Source organism: Henckelia pumila, chromosome 4 (genome assembly GCF_033568475.1).
Source record: "Henckelia pumila isolate YLH828 chromosome 4, ASM3356847v2, whole genome shotgun sequence".
Lineage (NCBI taxonomy): Eukaryota > Viridiplantae > Streptophyta > Magnoliopsida > Lamiales > Gesneriaceae > Henckelia > Henckelia pumila.
Window position 1 is genome coordinate 34,841,653 of NC_133123.1, and position 17,681 is coordinate 34,859,333.

The 17,681-nt window shown below is 34.2% G+C and overlaps 3 protein-coding genes across 3 annotated transcripts; all 3 read right to left on the reverse strand.

Moving 5' to 3' along the window:
• Positions 1-6,053: 6,053 nt before the first annotated feature.
• On the reverse strand, positions 6,054-7,193 carry LOC140864250 (uncharacterized). Its single transcript, XM_073268301.1, has 2 exons — positions 7,034-7,193; positions 6,054-6,945 (listed from the first exon to the last, which is right to left on the reverse strand). Exons 1-2 carry the CDS (start codon positions 7,191-7,193, stop codon positions 6,284-6,286), a joined length of 822 nt encoding a protein of 273 aa, XP_073124402.1. The 3' UTR covers positions 6,054-6,283.
• Positions 7,194-9,440: 2,247 nt separating this feature from the next.
• LOC140864251 (probable gamma-secretase subunit PEN-2) lies at positions 9,441-10,711 on the reverse strand. Its single transcript, XM_073268302.1, has 2 exons — positions 10,373-10,711; positions 9,441-9,602 (listed from the first exon to the last, which is right to left on the reverse strand). The coding sequence occupies exons 1-2, from the start codon at positions 10,668-10,670 to the stop codon at positions 9,442-9,444; spliced, it is 459 nt and encodes a 152-aa protein (XP_073124403.1). The 5' UTR covers positions 10,671-10,711; the 3' UTR covers position 9,441.
• A 1,022-nt stretch (positions 10,712-11,733) lies between these two features.
• LOC140894766 (mitogen-activated protein kinase kinase kinase 3-like) lies at positions 11,734-15,805 on the reverse strand. Its single transcript, XM_073303380.1, has 11 exons — positions 15,116-15,805; positions 14,341-14,664; positions 14,125-14,212; positions 13,972-14,034; positions 13,723-13,883; positions 13,521-13,596; positions 13,199-13,258; positions 13,002-13,109; positions 12,667-12,903; positions 12,448-12,542; positions 11,734-12,284 (listed from the first exon to the last, which is right to left on the reverse strand). Exons 1-11 carry the CDS (start codon positions 15,538-15,540, stop codon positions 12,023-12,025), a joined length of 1,899 nt encoding a protein of 632 aa, XP_073159481.1. The 5' UTR covers positions 15,541-15,805; the 3' UTR covers positions 11,734-12,022.
• Between the last annotated feature and the right edge of the window lie 1,876 nt (positions 15,806-17,681).

The window sequence follows — 17,681 nt, forward strand, 5'->3', positions numbered from 1 at the left end:
TTCTTTCAGAGTACGGTTTTTTCTTTTCGCAATACCATTAGATTGTAGTGAATAAGGAGCAGTTGTTTGATGAATAATGCCAGATTCATTGCAAAATTTTTCAAACGGAGCAACATATTCACCTCCTCTATCACTACGAATTTTCTTGATTCGTTTGCCTAATTGATTTTCAACTTCATTTTTATAGGTCTTAAATGCTTCAAGAGCTTCATCTTTGCTTCTTAAAAGAAACACATAACAGAATCTTGTGCAATCAACTATGAATGTAATAAAGTACTTTTTTCCACCTCTAGTTTGTACAACTTTAAATCACAAACATCGGTGTGAATTAGTTCTAGAGGTATTGTACTTCTTTCCACTGTGTGAAAAGGTACTTTAGTTAATTTAGATTCAACACATACTTCACATTTGTAGTTTGAATCAATCTTAGTCATTGGAATAAGATTTAATTTTTCAAGTTTTCTCAAAGTGTTGAATTTAACATGTCCTAATCTAGTATGCCATAAATTAGAACATTCAACCAAGTAATTCAAAGCATTAACTTTATTACTTTCAAGATCACGAAGTACAGTCATTACATTCATCTTATCTTGAACAGTCTCTTTTCTATATATCATTTTCCTAGGAAATGCCCATTTTTCATGATTACAACTTTTCCAGCTTCAAAAACTATTCTAAATCCGGCCTTAACCAGCCTAGAACCGGATACAAGATTCTTCCTTATGTCCGGAACATGAAGACATCAATAAGAGTAAGCTTTTTTCCCGAAGTCATCTTGATCACCACTTTGCCTAAGCCAACGATCTTAGAAGTCGCATTGTTACCCATATAGAGCTCTCTTCCACTTATAGGAGTATACTTCGATAATAACTCCTTGTCAGCACAGACATGTCGCGTCTCTCCGGTGTCGATAAACCATTCTTTAGGATGATCAACCATGTTAGCCTCGAAGACTACTGCTGGCAGATCTAACTCGGAAAAGTCAATAGGCACAGATTTGTGTTGAACAACATTTACTCGACTTTGATTGTCCTTCTTAGGTAAGCGACAATCCTTGGCTTTATGGTTCGACTTTCCACAGTCCAGCAGGTTCCTTTCCATTTCTTGTTCTTCCTTTGCTTCACATCTTTTCCAAAATGCTTTCTTTTCTTCATAGCGTTTGGCTCTACCAAATTTGCCTTCGCTTCCATCGGTATCTTACCAGCTTTGTTCTCCGACTTGCGATTGTCTTCCTCAATTCGCAGCCTTACTATCAAGTCCTCGAGCCCCATTTTCTTGCGTTTATGCTTCAAATAATTCTTGAAGTCTTTCCATAAAGGAGGAAGCTTCTCGATTATAGCAACAACTTGGAAGGACTCACTGATCATCATCCCTTCAGCCATTATATCATGGATGATGATTTGGAACTCTTGCACTTGGCTAATCACTGTCTTGGTATCAACCATTTTAAATTCGAGAAACTTTTCGACTACGAACTTCTTCGTGCCAGCATCCTCTGTCTTGTATTTTTTCTCTAAGGATTTCCATAGTTCCTTAGCAGTCTTGGTTGCAGAATATACACTATACAACGTATTTTCCAACCCATTCAGTATGTAGTTTCGGCACAAGAAGTCACTGTGAGACCATGCATCAAAAGCAGACCTTGCTTGTGTGTCAGCATTTGGTGCCGGAACAGCAACAACTTCCTTTAAAAACCTCGCAAGATGAAGTGTTGTGAGGTAAAACAATATCTTCTGCTGCCATGTTTTGAAGTCAGTACCGGAGAACTTCTCAGGTTTCTCGGCATGTGCAGTAGATGCAGGGGCCGTAGGTGGCGGCGGTGTAACATGTGATGGTGGCGGCGTAACAGGGGGCGATGATGGGAGCGTAACAGAAGGCGGCGTGACACTGGCAGATGGATCAGTAGCCATCATACAAAATTTGTCTTAAACTTGTTATCACCCTTTGATCAGTATGCACACAGCAACAACAGAATATAGCGAGCCGAGAGTTTAACTCTCTATCTTTAAGACAAATTTATCCGCCTAGGTGCTTACGGGTTGATCAAAATGTCTCCCAAGATAGAACACTAATCACCAACTTCGGTTAGTAGCACTACAAAAACCGAAGAATCTTTTGAACACTCAAAGTGCTTAAGAAACTCAGACACAACTCAGAAATATGAGTATGCAAGAAGAAAAGAAGAATCAAATGAGCGAGTATGAATGATCAATGACGGGGTCTATTTATAGATGTTGGAAGGATGCCTCGGACAGTCGCACCACTTCGATGAAAAGACGCACTGGTTCGGACCAAAAAGTTGCACTGATTCGGGCTTAAGAGTCGCATACTTTCATCTGAAAATGCACTCAGATTGTAAATAATTAATAAAATAATTAATTTCTTTTGTCCAAAAAGTTTATATTCATGTTAAAGCCAGCCCACGCCCACGGTCCGTGTCGGCCGGCCGGACGGTGGCGGCGCGCGTGTGGCTAATGGTTCGAACCTAGCCTAGACTAGGTTCGCTCCCTTTAACAAATTTGGCGCGGGCTAATTTGGTGTTGTACTTTTATTTTTTTTTAATTTTTTTAATAGCTTTTATTTGTTTTTTTATAAATATAATTATTAATTAAATATTTTTTGTATTATTTTAATAACTAAATATTAGAAAAAAAAATAGTTTATAACTATTTAATTTAATGAATAAATATTTTATTATTAATTTAATTTAATTTTAAATTTTTAAATAATTACTAAATAATTAAGGATAAAATATATTTTTAATATAAATCTTAATTTTATAATTTTTATAAATATATTGAATAATAATAATAATTAATATATGTAAACTAAAAGAAATATTTCAAGAATATTCTTTTTGGTGCAAGATTTAGTGTGAATGAGTTGGAGATCGATGTTGTGTTTGGTGCAAAATTTATACTATTTTAGTGCAAAACTTGCACCAAAATAGTGTTTAGGGTTGGAGATGGCCTAAGGTTGTATTTACTTGGTGAGATCGATTATATATATATAAGGACTTTTCAGCTGCCCAACAATATTTTCTCATCTCATCTCCGAATTTTAGTTGTTTTTTTTTATTTTTCGCATAACTAAAACACGATACCGGTTTTTAGTGGTCGGGGACGAGTTGAGCATCATTGGTTGGACAACTAAAAATTATATACTATCGACAAAAGCACACTCAGTTGCGTGTGTGATATAATATATGTTATTTTATGATTTTTTATTTATTAAATAATATATTATTTAGTAGTTGAAAATTATTTATTGAAAATATAATATAAATTTAATATACTACTATATTCAAAAAGGTAGAAGAGAAAAAAGTGGGAAAAAATGTAGATAAAAGGGTAAAATTGAAAGATATTTTTGGTTCAACTTTTATATAATAGTATATATATATATATAGTTTCTTTCAAGTGCCCACCTATCATGCCCACTACCATGCCCACCAATAATGGGCACTATTTTATTGGATGTGATAAAGATGTGGTCCAATAAAATAGTGCCACATCATTAGTGGGCATGGTAGTGGGCATGATAAGTGGGCACTTGAAATAAACTCTATATATATATATATATATATATATATATATATATATATATATAACTGAGACTATTAATATATAAACTAATTTTATGAGATGTGGAATAGTGATGGATAAACAATAACGTGTTTATTTTGATTAATCAATTTTGTGATTGAAATTATGATTTAGTGATGAGTTACAATTTTGTCCTCTGCTTATAATATATAATCATATTTTTAGTTTGTATTTATAAAATTGAGAGGGTGATTTTTATTAAAAAATTTAAATTATTATTAATCCATTGTAACCTATTTAATTCACCAAAATTATTGAGAATAAATATTATTTATTTTTTAAAACAAATTGAGTAAAAAAAATTTATGAATAAGGATAAAATCAAATGAAATGTATTAATCATTTAAATTATTAGAATTTTTATTCATGCTTTATAATTTTTAAATGGATTTTTCATATATTAAAATATCTTAAATTATTTGAATTTTATTCATGTTTTCAATTTTATCATTTTTTAAATTGTTTTTCATATATTATTTTTTGAGAAATAAATGATATTAATGTAATTTTTCTCAGTTGAATTTTTTTTTAATAATGATTATTAATCACACCTTTTATTTGTGACAAATAATCAAAGTTTAGAGTTTAAATTAGGTAAATATTGATGAGTTTTATGAGTTAATATGACCAAAAATAAGTAAACATGAGATTGATAAGATTATTAATATAATCATATCCTTATCATAACAAGTAAACGTAGTCCACGTAACGCCTTCATTTTCGCATACTATCCATTAGACTATATTTTTTTGTTTGTTTTTATTTTTTGTGTTTATTTTTAAAAAAATAAAATTGAAATATTTGTTAGAAAACTTTGAAATTATTTTGGATAAGTTTGAAGAGATTTAAAAAAATATTTATTTGAGATTTTCAAAATATTTGGGTTAGTTTTTGAAATATTTTGTTTAGATTACATAAAGCTGAATATTTTTTAAAGATTATGTTTAGATTACATAAAGCTGAATATTTTTGAAAGATTATGTTTAGATTACATAAAGACGATGATTTTTGAAAGATTATGTTTAGATTACATAAAGCTGAATATTTTTGGAAGATTATGTTTAGATTACATAAAGACAAATATTTTTGAAAGATTATGTTTAAATTACATAAAAACGAATATTTTTGAAAGATTATGTTTAGATTACATAAAGATGAAGATTGGAAAATCAATATTTCTTTAATTTTGAAATTCTGTGAACATGATTTTTGTTATTTCAATTAATAGTTTTTTTCATATTTTTTATTGTGGGAGATACAACCTTAAAATATAAATTTTTTTTAAGCTACCTTAAAATATAGATAAAGTAAGGGTTCAATTGAAAAATATAAATAAATATAAGAATTTAAAAGAAATAATATTTTAATAAAATAAAATAAAACATTTCATAAATAATATTGTATAGTTAGGGTATAATTGTAATTTTAAGTAAGATTTCACCAAAAGAAAAGTTACTTATAGAAACTTCTGACGTCATGAATGAATCGGACCGAGTTGTTTCAAAATGGATCCGAAACTGTTTTAATTCGGTCCGGTTGAATCCGGTATCAGAAGACCGGTTTGGATCTTGGTATTGGCCTCGGTGGTTTCTCCCGGCTCCAAAGGGATGATTTTATTCCGTATAATTGCCTTGTCACTCCAGCAATGCATGCATGCAGCACTCCCGAATGGACATGTTTGTGGAACTATGTTTCAACGGATGAAAAACATTAATCTAATGCTTTTTGTTTTTTTTTTTTAATCAAACGATGCAAAAGTATTGATAATAAACAATAGTTTTAACACCAAAGCATAATATAATGTATCAGTAAAAGTCCTTAGAATTTGAAGAATCAAATGATAACTTAAGGTTCGATGTGCCGCATGGTGCGCTTTGTGATCGAGAGATTTCAAACAAACTATCGCAACAACATTGCTATTTTTGAAAATTTTGTAAAGAAAAACTCATAATCACTGGTTTTGCAACATTTATTGCGGCCAACGATCTACTGCGTTCTTGTTGGCCGGGGTCTTTAATTTTTTTTTATTCCTTATTCATTCAGCATAATGGGAACGTTGGTGTTTGCATCATAGATACGTTTAATTTTCTTAGATTTGATGAAAGCAAATTCTTGAATTGAGAAGTCAGATATGTGGTATTTTTGTGTTTTCCCATAAAAAAAATACGGGTTGAGTTAACGAATTTAGCATCTGTTTTGCCCCACGCACGGCGGCATTTGACAAAAATCTTGCCTGTCCAAAAATATTTCCAATGCCAAACGATATCTTCCTAGGAATTCTTATGTCATCATCAATGCCTCAACGGATGGACCAGCCAGTGTGGCCGGTACAAATGTACCAGTTAAAGAACAGCGGACAGGGTACATCGAAATCTGGTTCGATCCCATGTCATTAGAAACGGGGGCTTGCGTAAAACAGATAGAAGCCAAGACAGTAACTGGAAAACGGAAACAGTTTTTATTTATAAACTCAAACAGACCCAAATCAAACGACAGACTGACTCAAAGCATAAACTCAAACAGGATGACACTTCCTGATGTACTCGGTTCATTACTAAAACAACACACACAGACTCATAAAAAGCATTAAAACAACACACAAACAGACTCATAAAAAGCTTTAAAAACAACACACAAACAAACAGACTCATAAAAAGAAAGTACGAAAAGCGAATTTATCAGCGCTTTTCCATCCCCAAGAAGTCGATGAACTGAGGATCATTGGCATATCCTTGCTGGGAAGGAGTCACAATAGGAAGATTCAGGAGTTCAGTATAGCTGACATCAGAATTCATCGCGTCATCCCAGATTGCATTCGGATCGGAACCGATGTATCCTAGATTAGCGTTGTTAAAAGAATGAGGATCAATCATGCCCGGATTCGAGCCACTTGCAGCAAACCACATTTCATCCTTGCCATACACAGAAGGTCCGTTGTCAATAAACGGCACCTCAACCCTATAAGGTGTGACATCAGAAGATGGATCAAAGCCAATGTTGTTGCCTATGTTATATGAAACATTTGAAACTTGAGAACCAGATGCCATTGCTGATGCATTCTCAAAGTGAGACAAATTCATAGATTCTTCTTTAGGAGTGCCTTCTGGTTTGTCACTGGATGGTGAGCCGGAGTCTCTTATGGTTCGACTTCCAACAAGTACATGGTATTGATTCTTCACTTGATTATCTGTTCGGCCATTGAAATGTTTAGAAATGATAGCCCACTTTTTACCATAGAGTTCATGAAGATCAAGGAGCCTTCGCTTCTCCTCTAAAGTAAAAGGCGTCTTAACAATTTCGGGATGCAATTGATTCACCCACCTTAAGCGACAACTCTTCCCTGCGAATAAAATAAAATGGACAAGCTGTGATTTTTAGTTATGAAATTGGAAAGAACATACGATTTCACAGAGAACGGATATGGATACCTGTTCTTCCTTCAAATTTGTTTGCAATCAATTCCCAATTGTTGGGACCAATCGTTTTGACAAGATACGTTAGCTGTGCATCTTCTTCAGGCTTCCAATGAAATTTGTTGCATGTAAACTTCTTTTTGTTTGCCCCATTCCCTGTTTTAGAGACCTCCATTGCCCGAAATTCATAGATTATCGAGCTCTATCGCATGGGTTCTCCCACTAAGCAACCCGCACCGAGATATAAATAGGTACAGAAACAACTATCATAGACGTATTGCAGGTGAGATTATATTAATTCGAATCAGATTATTAAAGTGAAACTGATTTTGTCGATGTGATTACACTGACCGAATCCACCACCTAATATTCAACAAACTCCAGCCGTAACGTAAACACATTTATTGGAACAATAAATTAGTCCAACGCCCTCGATATCTCTTTTCCACGCGTCAATACAAGGTTAAGTACTTCAAAAGAAAGACATGCGAAGGGAATATTTGCTAAAGCAATGCTAAAAAGTAATGCGAAAAAGAATTCAAAAGAACGTTTTTTTCCCTCATAATCATAATTGTAAGTTAGTAGATGTGAATAGTCAAGATGGTGTGATTTTTCCTCTTTCTAACAAGAATGGAGAGCAGAGAGTTTGAGGAACTTCTCTGATATTAACTGGCACATTACTTCTATTTGGGGAGACTAGTAGACCACCAAAATATGCAGGTCACTAGATCATGGGCTGTGTCAACTCAGCCAGACATATATCCCAACAAAAGCACCAGAATTATATCCCAACGAAAGTGGGTTACGATACAAACATCTAGTTTTCTAAGATAACCGAGTACAAAAGTACACAGCACAGTAAACTCTTAATGATATTGGGAGTCTTGAACTATTTTTCCTCTTTTGGCACTTCCAGTCATCCAGTGACATCTCGTGGTTGATCTTGTAAATAATAGAAAGAATAACGTATATTTATCAAAATTAAACAATATGTCAGTTTAGTAATGAATACAACTCCAAAATTGGGTCAGGAAGGCACTCAACCAAAAAAACAAACCGACCAACTGAAAACTGAACAGTTAACCAGATTGATTCTAGAGTAATAACAGATTTATCTAAACCAGATACGATGTCATTTACTTATTTCTTTGTTTACTTAATTTCTTCATTTTCATCCCATTAAATAGTCAACCCCCAAAGCGATGAATTTTCTTCTCCATTTCTCTGGATTTGTCTCATCACACAAATGCACAATTTAGTAAACATTACTTTCTCACATGAAACGTAAAAATATTATGAGTAAGTTGCCACGGCCAGTTCAAGAATACAAGTTGTGTCTCAAAAGGTGAAACCTTATGGAAAACAAGAGCACAAAATGTCATATCGTATAACAAATAGAAAATAACTACCTATGATGCCATAAACCACAATACTTGAAAATGAAGATATCTTGCATGCCACCTTATGTTTACACTGATATTCAACAAAACTAATTGACGAGTAGATCACATACAGTGGTGACACTAACGTCTAACAACAAGTATTTGCTTGTAGATCACTGCCTCATATTTGTACATCCGCAAATATGATCAATTAGTGATGGCCAAAGAAAGTTCATATAGATTAAAGGGATTCATACAATTCTGAGATAAAAACAAGAAATATTTTTGGTGTAAACGTCAAATATAAATTGCCAATGATTCAACGGTTGTTGAACAATCTTTTACAAAATTATCAAGTGAAAAAGAGATGCAGGATGCTATCAAGAAGTAGTGTCTGAATATTGAACAATTGGGTAATGTCAAATTGATTGTGAATTAGGGAATCAATGACTTGTTCTAAGAAGCTTTTGTGTACACATCATTGTTCAATTGTTTCTCCCCAGTTATTTGGACAATCACTTCGCTAGTTATGTGGAGTAAATTGGCATAATTAGAACTTAGAAGACATCATTCTTTACTGTTTTTTTATTCTACCTGTTATAGTATCTTTACATTTGGTTCATATATCTTTGGGGTTATCTCTATAACCGTGAAGATTATAAGCTTCTAAATCACTTTAGAAGCATTGATATCACTCAAAGATCCAAGTTCCTCAAAACAAATGATCCACCACCTTCATAGGTTTTTGTACATTTTGGCATCTTATACATTTCATTATTGGTTTTCTGATAAATATGCACTCGGGATAGGAGCTCAAAGTTGGCATCATTTTTCATGATCCCATACACTCACACCGTACAATTTAAGATAGCACCAGAAAAAAGCACTATATAAAATATAAACTCCAGTCTCCACCAACAGAAAGTGTAATGGATACTTTTTCGTAGGGTACAACAATTCAGCAATAAAAAATTAGCATCAAATTGTTCTCAGAAGGAATACATACTTTATTCATGATATTAATGACATAGAGACCAGGATCTAAATCCATCCTGTCAAGCCATATCTGTCAGCAACGTTGTACATTACCAAATTATCCCAAACATTTCCAAACAGATGCTCCCCTCCAATGGCAAAAGTAAGGGCCCAAGAGGTTAGAATAGCTGTGAACACCAGAAAACCAATTGCAGACCCAACAAGATCTGCAGAAAGGAGGAAATGTATTATATTTAGATTCTTAGAATAACTTGAAAGCCAACTTACAAAACTGAAACCAAAGTGACAGGCTCTCAAGTGCACAGAGCAATTATAGAAAATGTCAAACACTGAAGTTATATACAGGAAATTCTTGGGTTTCCTTTACCAGACCTATGATGATAATGAGGAGATTTTACACTTTCCGCGTCACAAATTCACACTTCAGAGTAACCAGGTAAAAAATCAATGGTCACGTGACGGTCGTGTGCCAATGAGGCATGAGAAGAAAAAATGGGGTGCCTCACTGCTCAAAAAAATGAATTAATATGGATGCTATTAATGTATGATGTCTATACACCATTAACATCAGTCACAGGCGACCTCACAAAAGGTCAGGCAGCTCTTTTTGTACTGCCTTGAGGTGATAATTGGCAGTCCATTTCATTCTTTTCTCTGGATTTGTTCCCAGAACACAAAGTGTCTTTTCTCAGTAGATGAATTGTTTGGTTTTCAAATTATGTAGCTCCACACGAGACATTTTTACATTCAAATGATTAGAAGGACAAGTCAAAGCTCTTGAGATTTCAGGTAAAGTTCTCAACGGCAGCCTGAAAGACAGAAATATCATGGCAAGAAACTCAAGATTGTTTCAAACAATACAATATAACATTCATATCAAACTCAGGATTGTTTCCAACAATAAAATATAACATTCTTAAATATATCTAAAATGAGCAAAACGCTGCCTTGAAATCCTTGAAAACAAAGAACTTACAGTGACGGAGAAGGGGGTCCGAATGACGAGAATGTGGCCGGCGAAGGACTGGCCAGAAGTAGAAGCAATTCACGGCCCAGAGGAACGGCAGGCAGAAAAAACCCCACTTGAAGAATCTTCGTGCGTAGGTGAGCGATTCATCATGTGACAGGCCGAGCGGGCCATCGATGGTGGGCCAATCGGCCCGTCCAGATCTTCTCGAAGACGCGGTCGACGAGTCGCCAACATCCCCCGCGGCGGCGACGGCGGCTGGATTGGGGTGTCTAACGGGGAGAGGATTCCTCGATTCGTCTTCCATGATAATTGATATCAACACTGGGAACACTTGCGTTCAGCCGGCTGATTAGATATTTATATTTTTTAATTTTGAAATAAATTTTTATTTTGTTTATTTGCATTTGTTTAAGGAAACAATTACATTATTTAGACATGAAAATTAATTGTTATGTAAACTATTAAATTAACTAATAATATAAGCACGTTTTGGTTTGTAGATGAGATATTATAGAATGTATAATACAACAATATTTAACTCGATATAGAATCGTGAAAAAATTTAACGAAAAAAAAAATGTAAAAATAACGGACTTCTTATTCATAGCGCCAAATAATAACTGAAAAATAACGGTCAAAACAAATTGTTTGATAACATATAAGTTTTTTTTAAAAAAATGATTATTCTCGACTTATTTTTAAGCTTTTTCAATGAAATATTCTAAATTTGGATTTTTCTGTTGAAAAAAAATCAAGTTGTATATCCTCAATTGGTGGAAAAAAATATGGGATTTTTAATTTTTCTACTTAAGTTTAATTTCTTTTAGATGTGTAATATGTATATAATTAACTCTTGTAGTGATATATAAAATAAAAGTGTGATAGGATAGAGCCATAGAGGTGTAAGTTAGACTATTAACCACTTAAGTAATAAATTATGCAAAACGATATATTTAATTTATGTACTTTATTTTATTTTTCATTTCGATTTTCTAGGAGTTAATTTAAAATTTTATTTGCTATGAAAGAATAATATATGGTTGCTTGCACTTAGATTTACTTTCTATAAAAATAAAAACTTAAATAAATAATTGATTAACATTATTTAATATTTTAAAAGTGTCATTTTACGGTGGAATAAAAAAAAAACTTTAAAAGTGAAAAAAAATGTCAAACTTAAAGCTTATTTAACAGCTTCTAGTGTAAATATCATCTTCTGGTAGAGGGAGCCTTTGGTACAATTGTTGGAAATCTAGACGATCGTAATCAAATTTGAAAATTTTCAAAGTGCAGAGTTATGTGTATATTAGGCCTAACATCGGGGTAAGTGATCTGATCAAAACATGAAATCAAAGAGGACTCCATGCTTCAACTCAAGGCTGAGAAAGTAACATTCTTCAGCAATAAGTGTTACGATTAATTAGCATGTGATCTACACTCCAACAGCATACAACAGTAAATCTATGTTCTATTTACAGGGGAGCATCAAGTACCGTGATTACAAAATAAGATGAAACCGTAACGGATCCAGATTACGCTACTCCCACTAAAACCCGCAGGATCTTTCAAGGCAACAGTCAACTGCAACCTGCTTGGACGAGCCACGCTGAAATGGGTTTTTCAGGTAAAAAGATTCTTTGTATCATTTTTAAAATCCTATGGCATGGTTCTTGTCGGGGATCTAGCTGAGGTAATAGCTCTAAATTGAGGCATTTCAAGAAATGGATCGAGCGTGCCTCTCGAGTTGTGTTGTCTGAACGGAAAGACGGATTGCTCACTATAATTATGATTGTTTTGACCAACCGTATAAGAAGGGTGTGGTGGAGAAAGGAAAGAGTTCCTATACGCTGGTGCATCTCGTCGTAATGGGCTTGAGGTGGGAGAGACGGGCAATGAAGTTATGGTTCGTGCATTATCCCTGTAGAAATAATAAGAAATTAGAAATTACTTCCTGACTAGCTATAGTGATTCAGTAATATGCACAGTGATGAACAATCCAGTAACACGTCGGCTGTCGCCCTCTCTCCCGAATTCCTGGATTTGCCATCCCACGATGTATACATGAATAACAAATAGCTTACCTCGGACTTATCAAGGTTCTAGGCACTGCGAATCTCAATGTGTCATCTCTGTCCAAAGAATTGTTCTTTCTGTTGGACTGTAGCTCTAGGGCCGTCTGTAAGAAGAAGACAAGTTTATAAAAAATAATCATAAAAACAAAACCCCATGAAATTTGCACCGGTTTCTAATTCTAACTACCCTTTACAAGAAGCAATGAAGTTGACAAAATGGAAATTTACCGGAGTGCGGCTCCCATCAAAGGCACGAGGAAATGCTTCTCGCGTTATATTGGCATTGGTTGCTCTTTGTGTAGTTTGGTTTTTAACAAAAGGGTGACAGAGTAGTTGAGACGCAGTAGGCCTCACAGATGGTTCACGCTGCAAACATAGCCTTATAAAGCTTTTCAGATCGGCAGATAAGTGATCGGGAATTTCTGGGGCATCTCTACTATTTCCGATCTTGAATATAGCAGCAACCTGTTAAATAATAAATTCAAAACTCTTAATTATATGAGTAATTTCATTGCTACAATTCGAAAACTTTGGAATCAACAGCGTGAGTTTAAAAGGCGAACCCCTTCATATTGGCTCCATGGTGGTTTTGACGTAGCCATTTCAAGAACCGTGCATCCTAAGCTCCAAATATCCACTGGAAGGCTGTAACCATTTGTATTCATTACAACCTGAAGGCCAATAGCATATGCTTGTTTAGGAAAAAGAACACACAGAATAAAATCCTCATATATCTATCTAGAGAGAGAGAGAGAGAGACCTCAGGGGCCATCCAGTAAGGGCTGCCTTTGAAGGATAACATCGACGAACAGGTAGTAATCTGTAAAATTTGGAGGGGAAATTGCACTAGAGTGTAAGAACCAATATTTTATTCAGATTATCCATAAATCTGTAGAAAAAAAAAAGACCAAAATATTACTCCTTTCCAGCCCAAAAAATTCAAGAAATCAGTTTGTGTTCATGTAATGTTCTATCATCTATGTTTAGCTAATTATTTACTTGGAGAAATTCATTAATTTAAAATGTGTTTAATTTCATATGACAGACAAGTAAATAATGAAAACGAGAAAGAAGACACATACATGTTTTGCCATTCCAAAATCAGCAAGTTTTATTTCACCATTGGGATCCACTAAAATGTTTGCTCCTTTTATATCCCTGCAGAGAAGAGACCAAATTGGAGGGAAAAAAACTCAAGGAGGAAAAAGGAAAAAAGAAACACCCACGCACAATATTTCACGCAAATTAATATACTTAGCATCAGGGGAGGGCGTTGGGAGTCACCTGTGAACTGTGTTTTTTCCATGTAAGTAAGAGAGGCCAGATAGAATCTGCCTGGTGTAATTTTGAATAACAGGTTCCCCAAAAGCTCCATATTCTTGCAATAGTTTATGGATCGAACCTCCCGAAACATACTCCAAATAAACAGATAACCTTTCTTCGTTCTGTAAGAGAAAAGGGGCATCATAACAAGGTTCATGAGTCTGAGTGCCAATTATTGGATTGAAAACTAAAATAATATTTGACTCTTACCAAATCACTTCCATAGTACTGAACGACGTTTGGATGTGAAAGCTGACTAAGCAAGGTTATCTCCTGTTGTAATAACCAAACATGTCATAACCAAAAAAAATCAGTTAAACGCCTTTGAGTTATATGCACGAAACTAAAAATATCCGAAAATACCTGATTCAGTTGCCTGAGGCTTTCTTTTGATGATTGATCATCTGAAACGACCCTAACTTCTTTTATCGCGCACATTTGGCCATTCTCACTGCAAATATAGACAATACATGATAATAAAAACAGGCCAAAAGGTGTAAGCCATAAAAGATAGTAGTAAATGACCCTTTTTTTTTTTTCCAAATTCGTCCATATGGTAATGGCAATAATCTTTGTTACCTATTAAAACCGAGGTAAACATGACCAAAAGTGCCTCTCCCAAGAAGCCTCCCTTTCCTCCATTTTGTCGAATTAACACCCGAGCTTTCGGGTATTCCGGGACTTCTTGGAGGAGTAGGTAACGCAGAAGGGCTAACAGGAGTACAAGGTGGAAGGGGCAACCTGTGGCACTCACCTTTTACATCTTCTAGTTTACCATTTGGCGAGTCCAAATTAATACCATTAATTCGAGCATGAAGAGGAGAAGTGACAACCGTAGTACACCGTGATCCTCGACCTGGGCTTCGTGACAATGGACTTAACACTTTGTTCTCCCCATTTCCTCTGCCACATAACCAGGAATTCTTTGAGGGATAACCAAAACTCAAAATAGATAATAGTAATTTATTGGCTCTCTGAATTTTATCAAACTTATAGAGATAATACTGTTGTGATATCTGATTCTTCAAGTTTACAGGTTTACTCTTTCCAATAAGTCAACGGCTTAGTATAGCATGGATGGACACAAAACCAGAGAGAATACAATAAAAAGAACCCCGAGCCTGATTGAATTGACTTTTTTTACCAGCTTCCTAAATTAAAAAGAAATCGTATAAGCTATGAAATGAATCAAGAAAAGATTGATCTATGAGCAAAATGAACCAAAATTTTCAATCTTTATGCCAAAACTCCGAGAATCAAATTAGATCCAACCACTACACATATCCAAGAGTAAGATTTAATTCATGAAAAAAAAGAGTAATATCTAAAATCATCAGCCGAAAATTCAACAAACCTTAAACCAGGCATATCAGCAACATGAGCTGGATCATCGGACGACCCAGATGAACTAACACTGGAAGCAGAAGCCGACCCGTGCCCCAACCCGACACCATGGGCATGACCCGGATTCTCTGTCGGTGATTCTAAAGGCCTAGGCAAAGGGTGCCCCCTCTCCAAAGATGAAGCCGAATCAAAACCCGAAAACCCGGAACACCCTCCTCCCACAGGGGAAAACTCCCGACTACTTCTCGGAGAATTTCTCGATTGCTTCAGCACAAGAACCTCATCAAAGCTCCGAGCTTTACTGTCTCTGTTATTCCCATTCTCTCTCCCCTTCTTCTTCAAACTTTTCAGCGACGAACCCTCTGAAGAAGAATTCTCAGGCCTGGTTTCCGAATCTCTGCTCCTGCCGGATAACTTATCCCACCAAGCTGGCATTTTTTTCACAAAAAAGGTAGATAAAAACACCAGAATAAAGCTTATCTACGTGTGTATCTGTACATTTACACACCTATATATGTGTTTCTATGTGTGTGCTGGCTATCTGTATATCTATCCGCTATGCGTGAAAAAGAAAGAGGAAGAAGTCTGGAAATTGGATTTTTGGGCTGAATTTATATGAGGAAAGAAGAGGTGCTGAAGAAGACAAGTTGAAGAAGAAAGGACCCATTTCTTGTATTCACCTCTCTCTCTCTCTCTCTCTCTCTCTCTCTCTCTCTCCATTACATACATATGCACACACGTATAATATATATTATATCTATTTCCTATTTAATTTGCGGTGGTGTTATCTTTTTATTTAATTTTTTGTATTTATATATAAATTTAAGTGGAGAGTGGCGAGGGGTGGTGGGGGCCTCGGATAAAAAGCCAATGGGAAAGGCCACAGTGATAAACAGCTCAGCCAGTTGCGGGACGGCAGCCGGTGGTTGGATCGAACCAGCTGCATGACGTGTTTATTATTAATCGTAGCTTTAAGTGTAGCATAGATTGATCTCAAACTGTAGCGACATGGTTTTCTCATATATCTTTCAAATTTTATATCGAAATGACGATACATCATACATATACGAAGCGGAAGATGGTAGTTCTCATTTCGGAAATTTTATTCTTCAAATCAATTATTTTTTTTATCCAAACTTGTTTGGAAGCTATAATTGTCGTTATCAAGAGAACGATGAAGATATAGCCGTCGCCAATCAGCAGGTGAATATTAGAGTATCGGGCAGTTGTTATGTAATTATTTTTTAATCTGAATAATATATATATATATATATATATAGTTGGATTTATTTAAAATTAATATGATGGAAAAAAAAATGTCTGCGTGTGAGTGAATGCATGTATCTGGTTAAGGGAAAATGATGTGCCACTGGCCTACTTCTACTGCTGCCTAACCCAATCCCTAATTATCAAAGGGTTTTTTTCTTTTCTTTTTTTTAAATATCGTAGATGACTTTTTAACAATAGACAAGCACAATTAGTATAATTACTAAGACAATATAGAGTCTAGAATCTAGATCCTAGGTTTACATACTCGTGCCCGTCTCTCCCAATTAAGATTAATTTATCTATCTATCTATATCTCCATTTTATATTGTATGAAAGGATTAATTTTTTTGGAAAAAAATTGTGACATTCATTTGATATGTTAGCATGTTTGTAATTTTGGTGTTTTATATTATTAATATTAGGTCTTAGTCATGTTTCTTAAGATTTTTGTGTAATTTTAGTCTTTTTTTGGTAATTTTGACCCAGCACATTAGCTTTGTTTTTGCGTCATTTTAGTATTTTTTTTTTTTGTAATTTTGGCCTGATACATTAGTTTCGTGTTAGAGCGTCATCTCAATACTCACTCGGGGAAAATAATTATGAGGAAAATAAAGTAGTGAAATCGAAAAACAAACAAATACAAATAAAAATATTAGGTCTCTTTTGAGAATGTCTCGCGAATTTTTATCGGTGAGACTGATCAATCCTACTCATATTTATAATTAAAAATAATAATTTTTTTCATTGATTATTCAAATAAGATATTCGTATCACAAAATTGACACATCGTCTTAGAGAAATTTGACTGCTTAAAAACCAAAATCATAATAAAGTATGGTGACATATATCACTTTTTCATGTTACATAAAATTATCTTTATCAAGTTAGATTATTTATATAAAATAAATATGTCAAAATAATATTTATACACGGACCGAATATAACATGTTATCTATCAAAGAGACTTGAAATCACATAGGCTTGGTTTGATCAAACCCTCTCAGTATTGGAAACGTGCTATAACGCTTTTGCCTAATAATTACATGAAGCATATAATTGGTTTAATTTGATCAGTGTTGTTTTTATTTTATTTTAAATTTTTTTTAGAGTTGATCAGTATTGTTATTATAATCCTATTCGACAATTTTATAATTTGTTAATTCAAAAATATTATATTACACGAATATTTGTAAAAAAAAAAATTTGACAACACAAGCATGCGTGTAAAAAAACACTAATATAAAATTTGATATATGAATGAATCACTAATTTATCATATAATCATATATGATATATAATAAAAAATT

What these genes read in the sequence shown, in the direction of transcription:
- LOC140864250 (XM_073268301.1), bottom strand. Translation starts at nt 7,193, where the DNA reads ATGGAGGTCTCTAAAACAGGGAATGGGGCAAACAAAAAGAAGTTTACA. An exon ending in CAAATTTGAAGGAAGAACAG is followed by an intron (nt 6,946 to 7,033) that starts GTATCCATATCC and finishes TTTTATTCGCAG; the next exon opens with GGAAGAGTTGTCGCTTAAGG.
- LOC140864251 (XM_073268302.1), bottom strand. Translation starts at nt 10,670, where the DNA reads ATGGAAGACGAATCGAGGAATCCTCTCCCCGTTAGACACCCCAATCCA. An exon ending in GGACCCCCTTCTCCGTCACT is followed by an intron (nt 9,603 to 10,372) that starts GTAAGTTCTTTG and finishes TCCTTTCTGCAG; the next exon opens with ATCTTGTTGGGTCTGCAATT.
- LOC140894766 (XM_073303380.1), bottom strand. Translation starts at nt 15,540, where the DNA reads ATGCCAGCTTGGTGGGATAAGTTATCCGGCAGGAGCAGAGATTCGGAA. An exon ending in AGTACTATGGAAGTGATTTG is followed by an intron (nt 13,884 to 13,971) that starts GTAAGAGTCAAA and finishes TTTCTCTTACAG; the next exon opens with AACGAAGAAAGGTTATCTGT. An exon ending in CATGGAGCCAATATGAAGGG is followed by an intron (nt 12,904 to 13,001) that starts GTTCGCCTTTTA and finishes ATTATTTAACAG; the next exon opens with GTTGCTGCTATATTCAAGAT.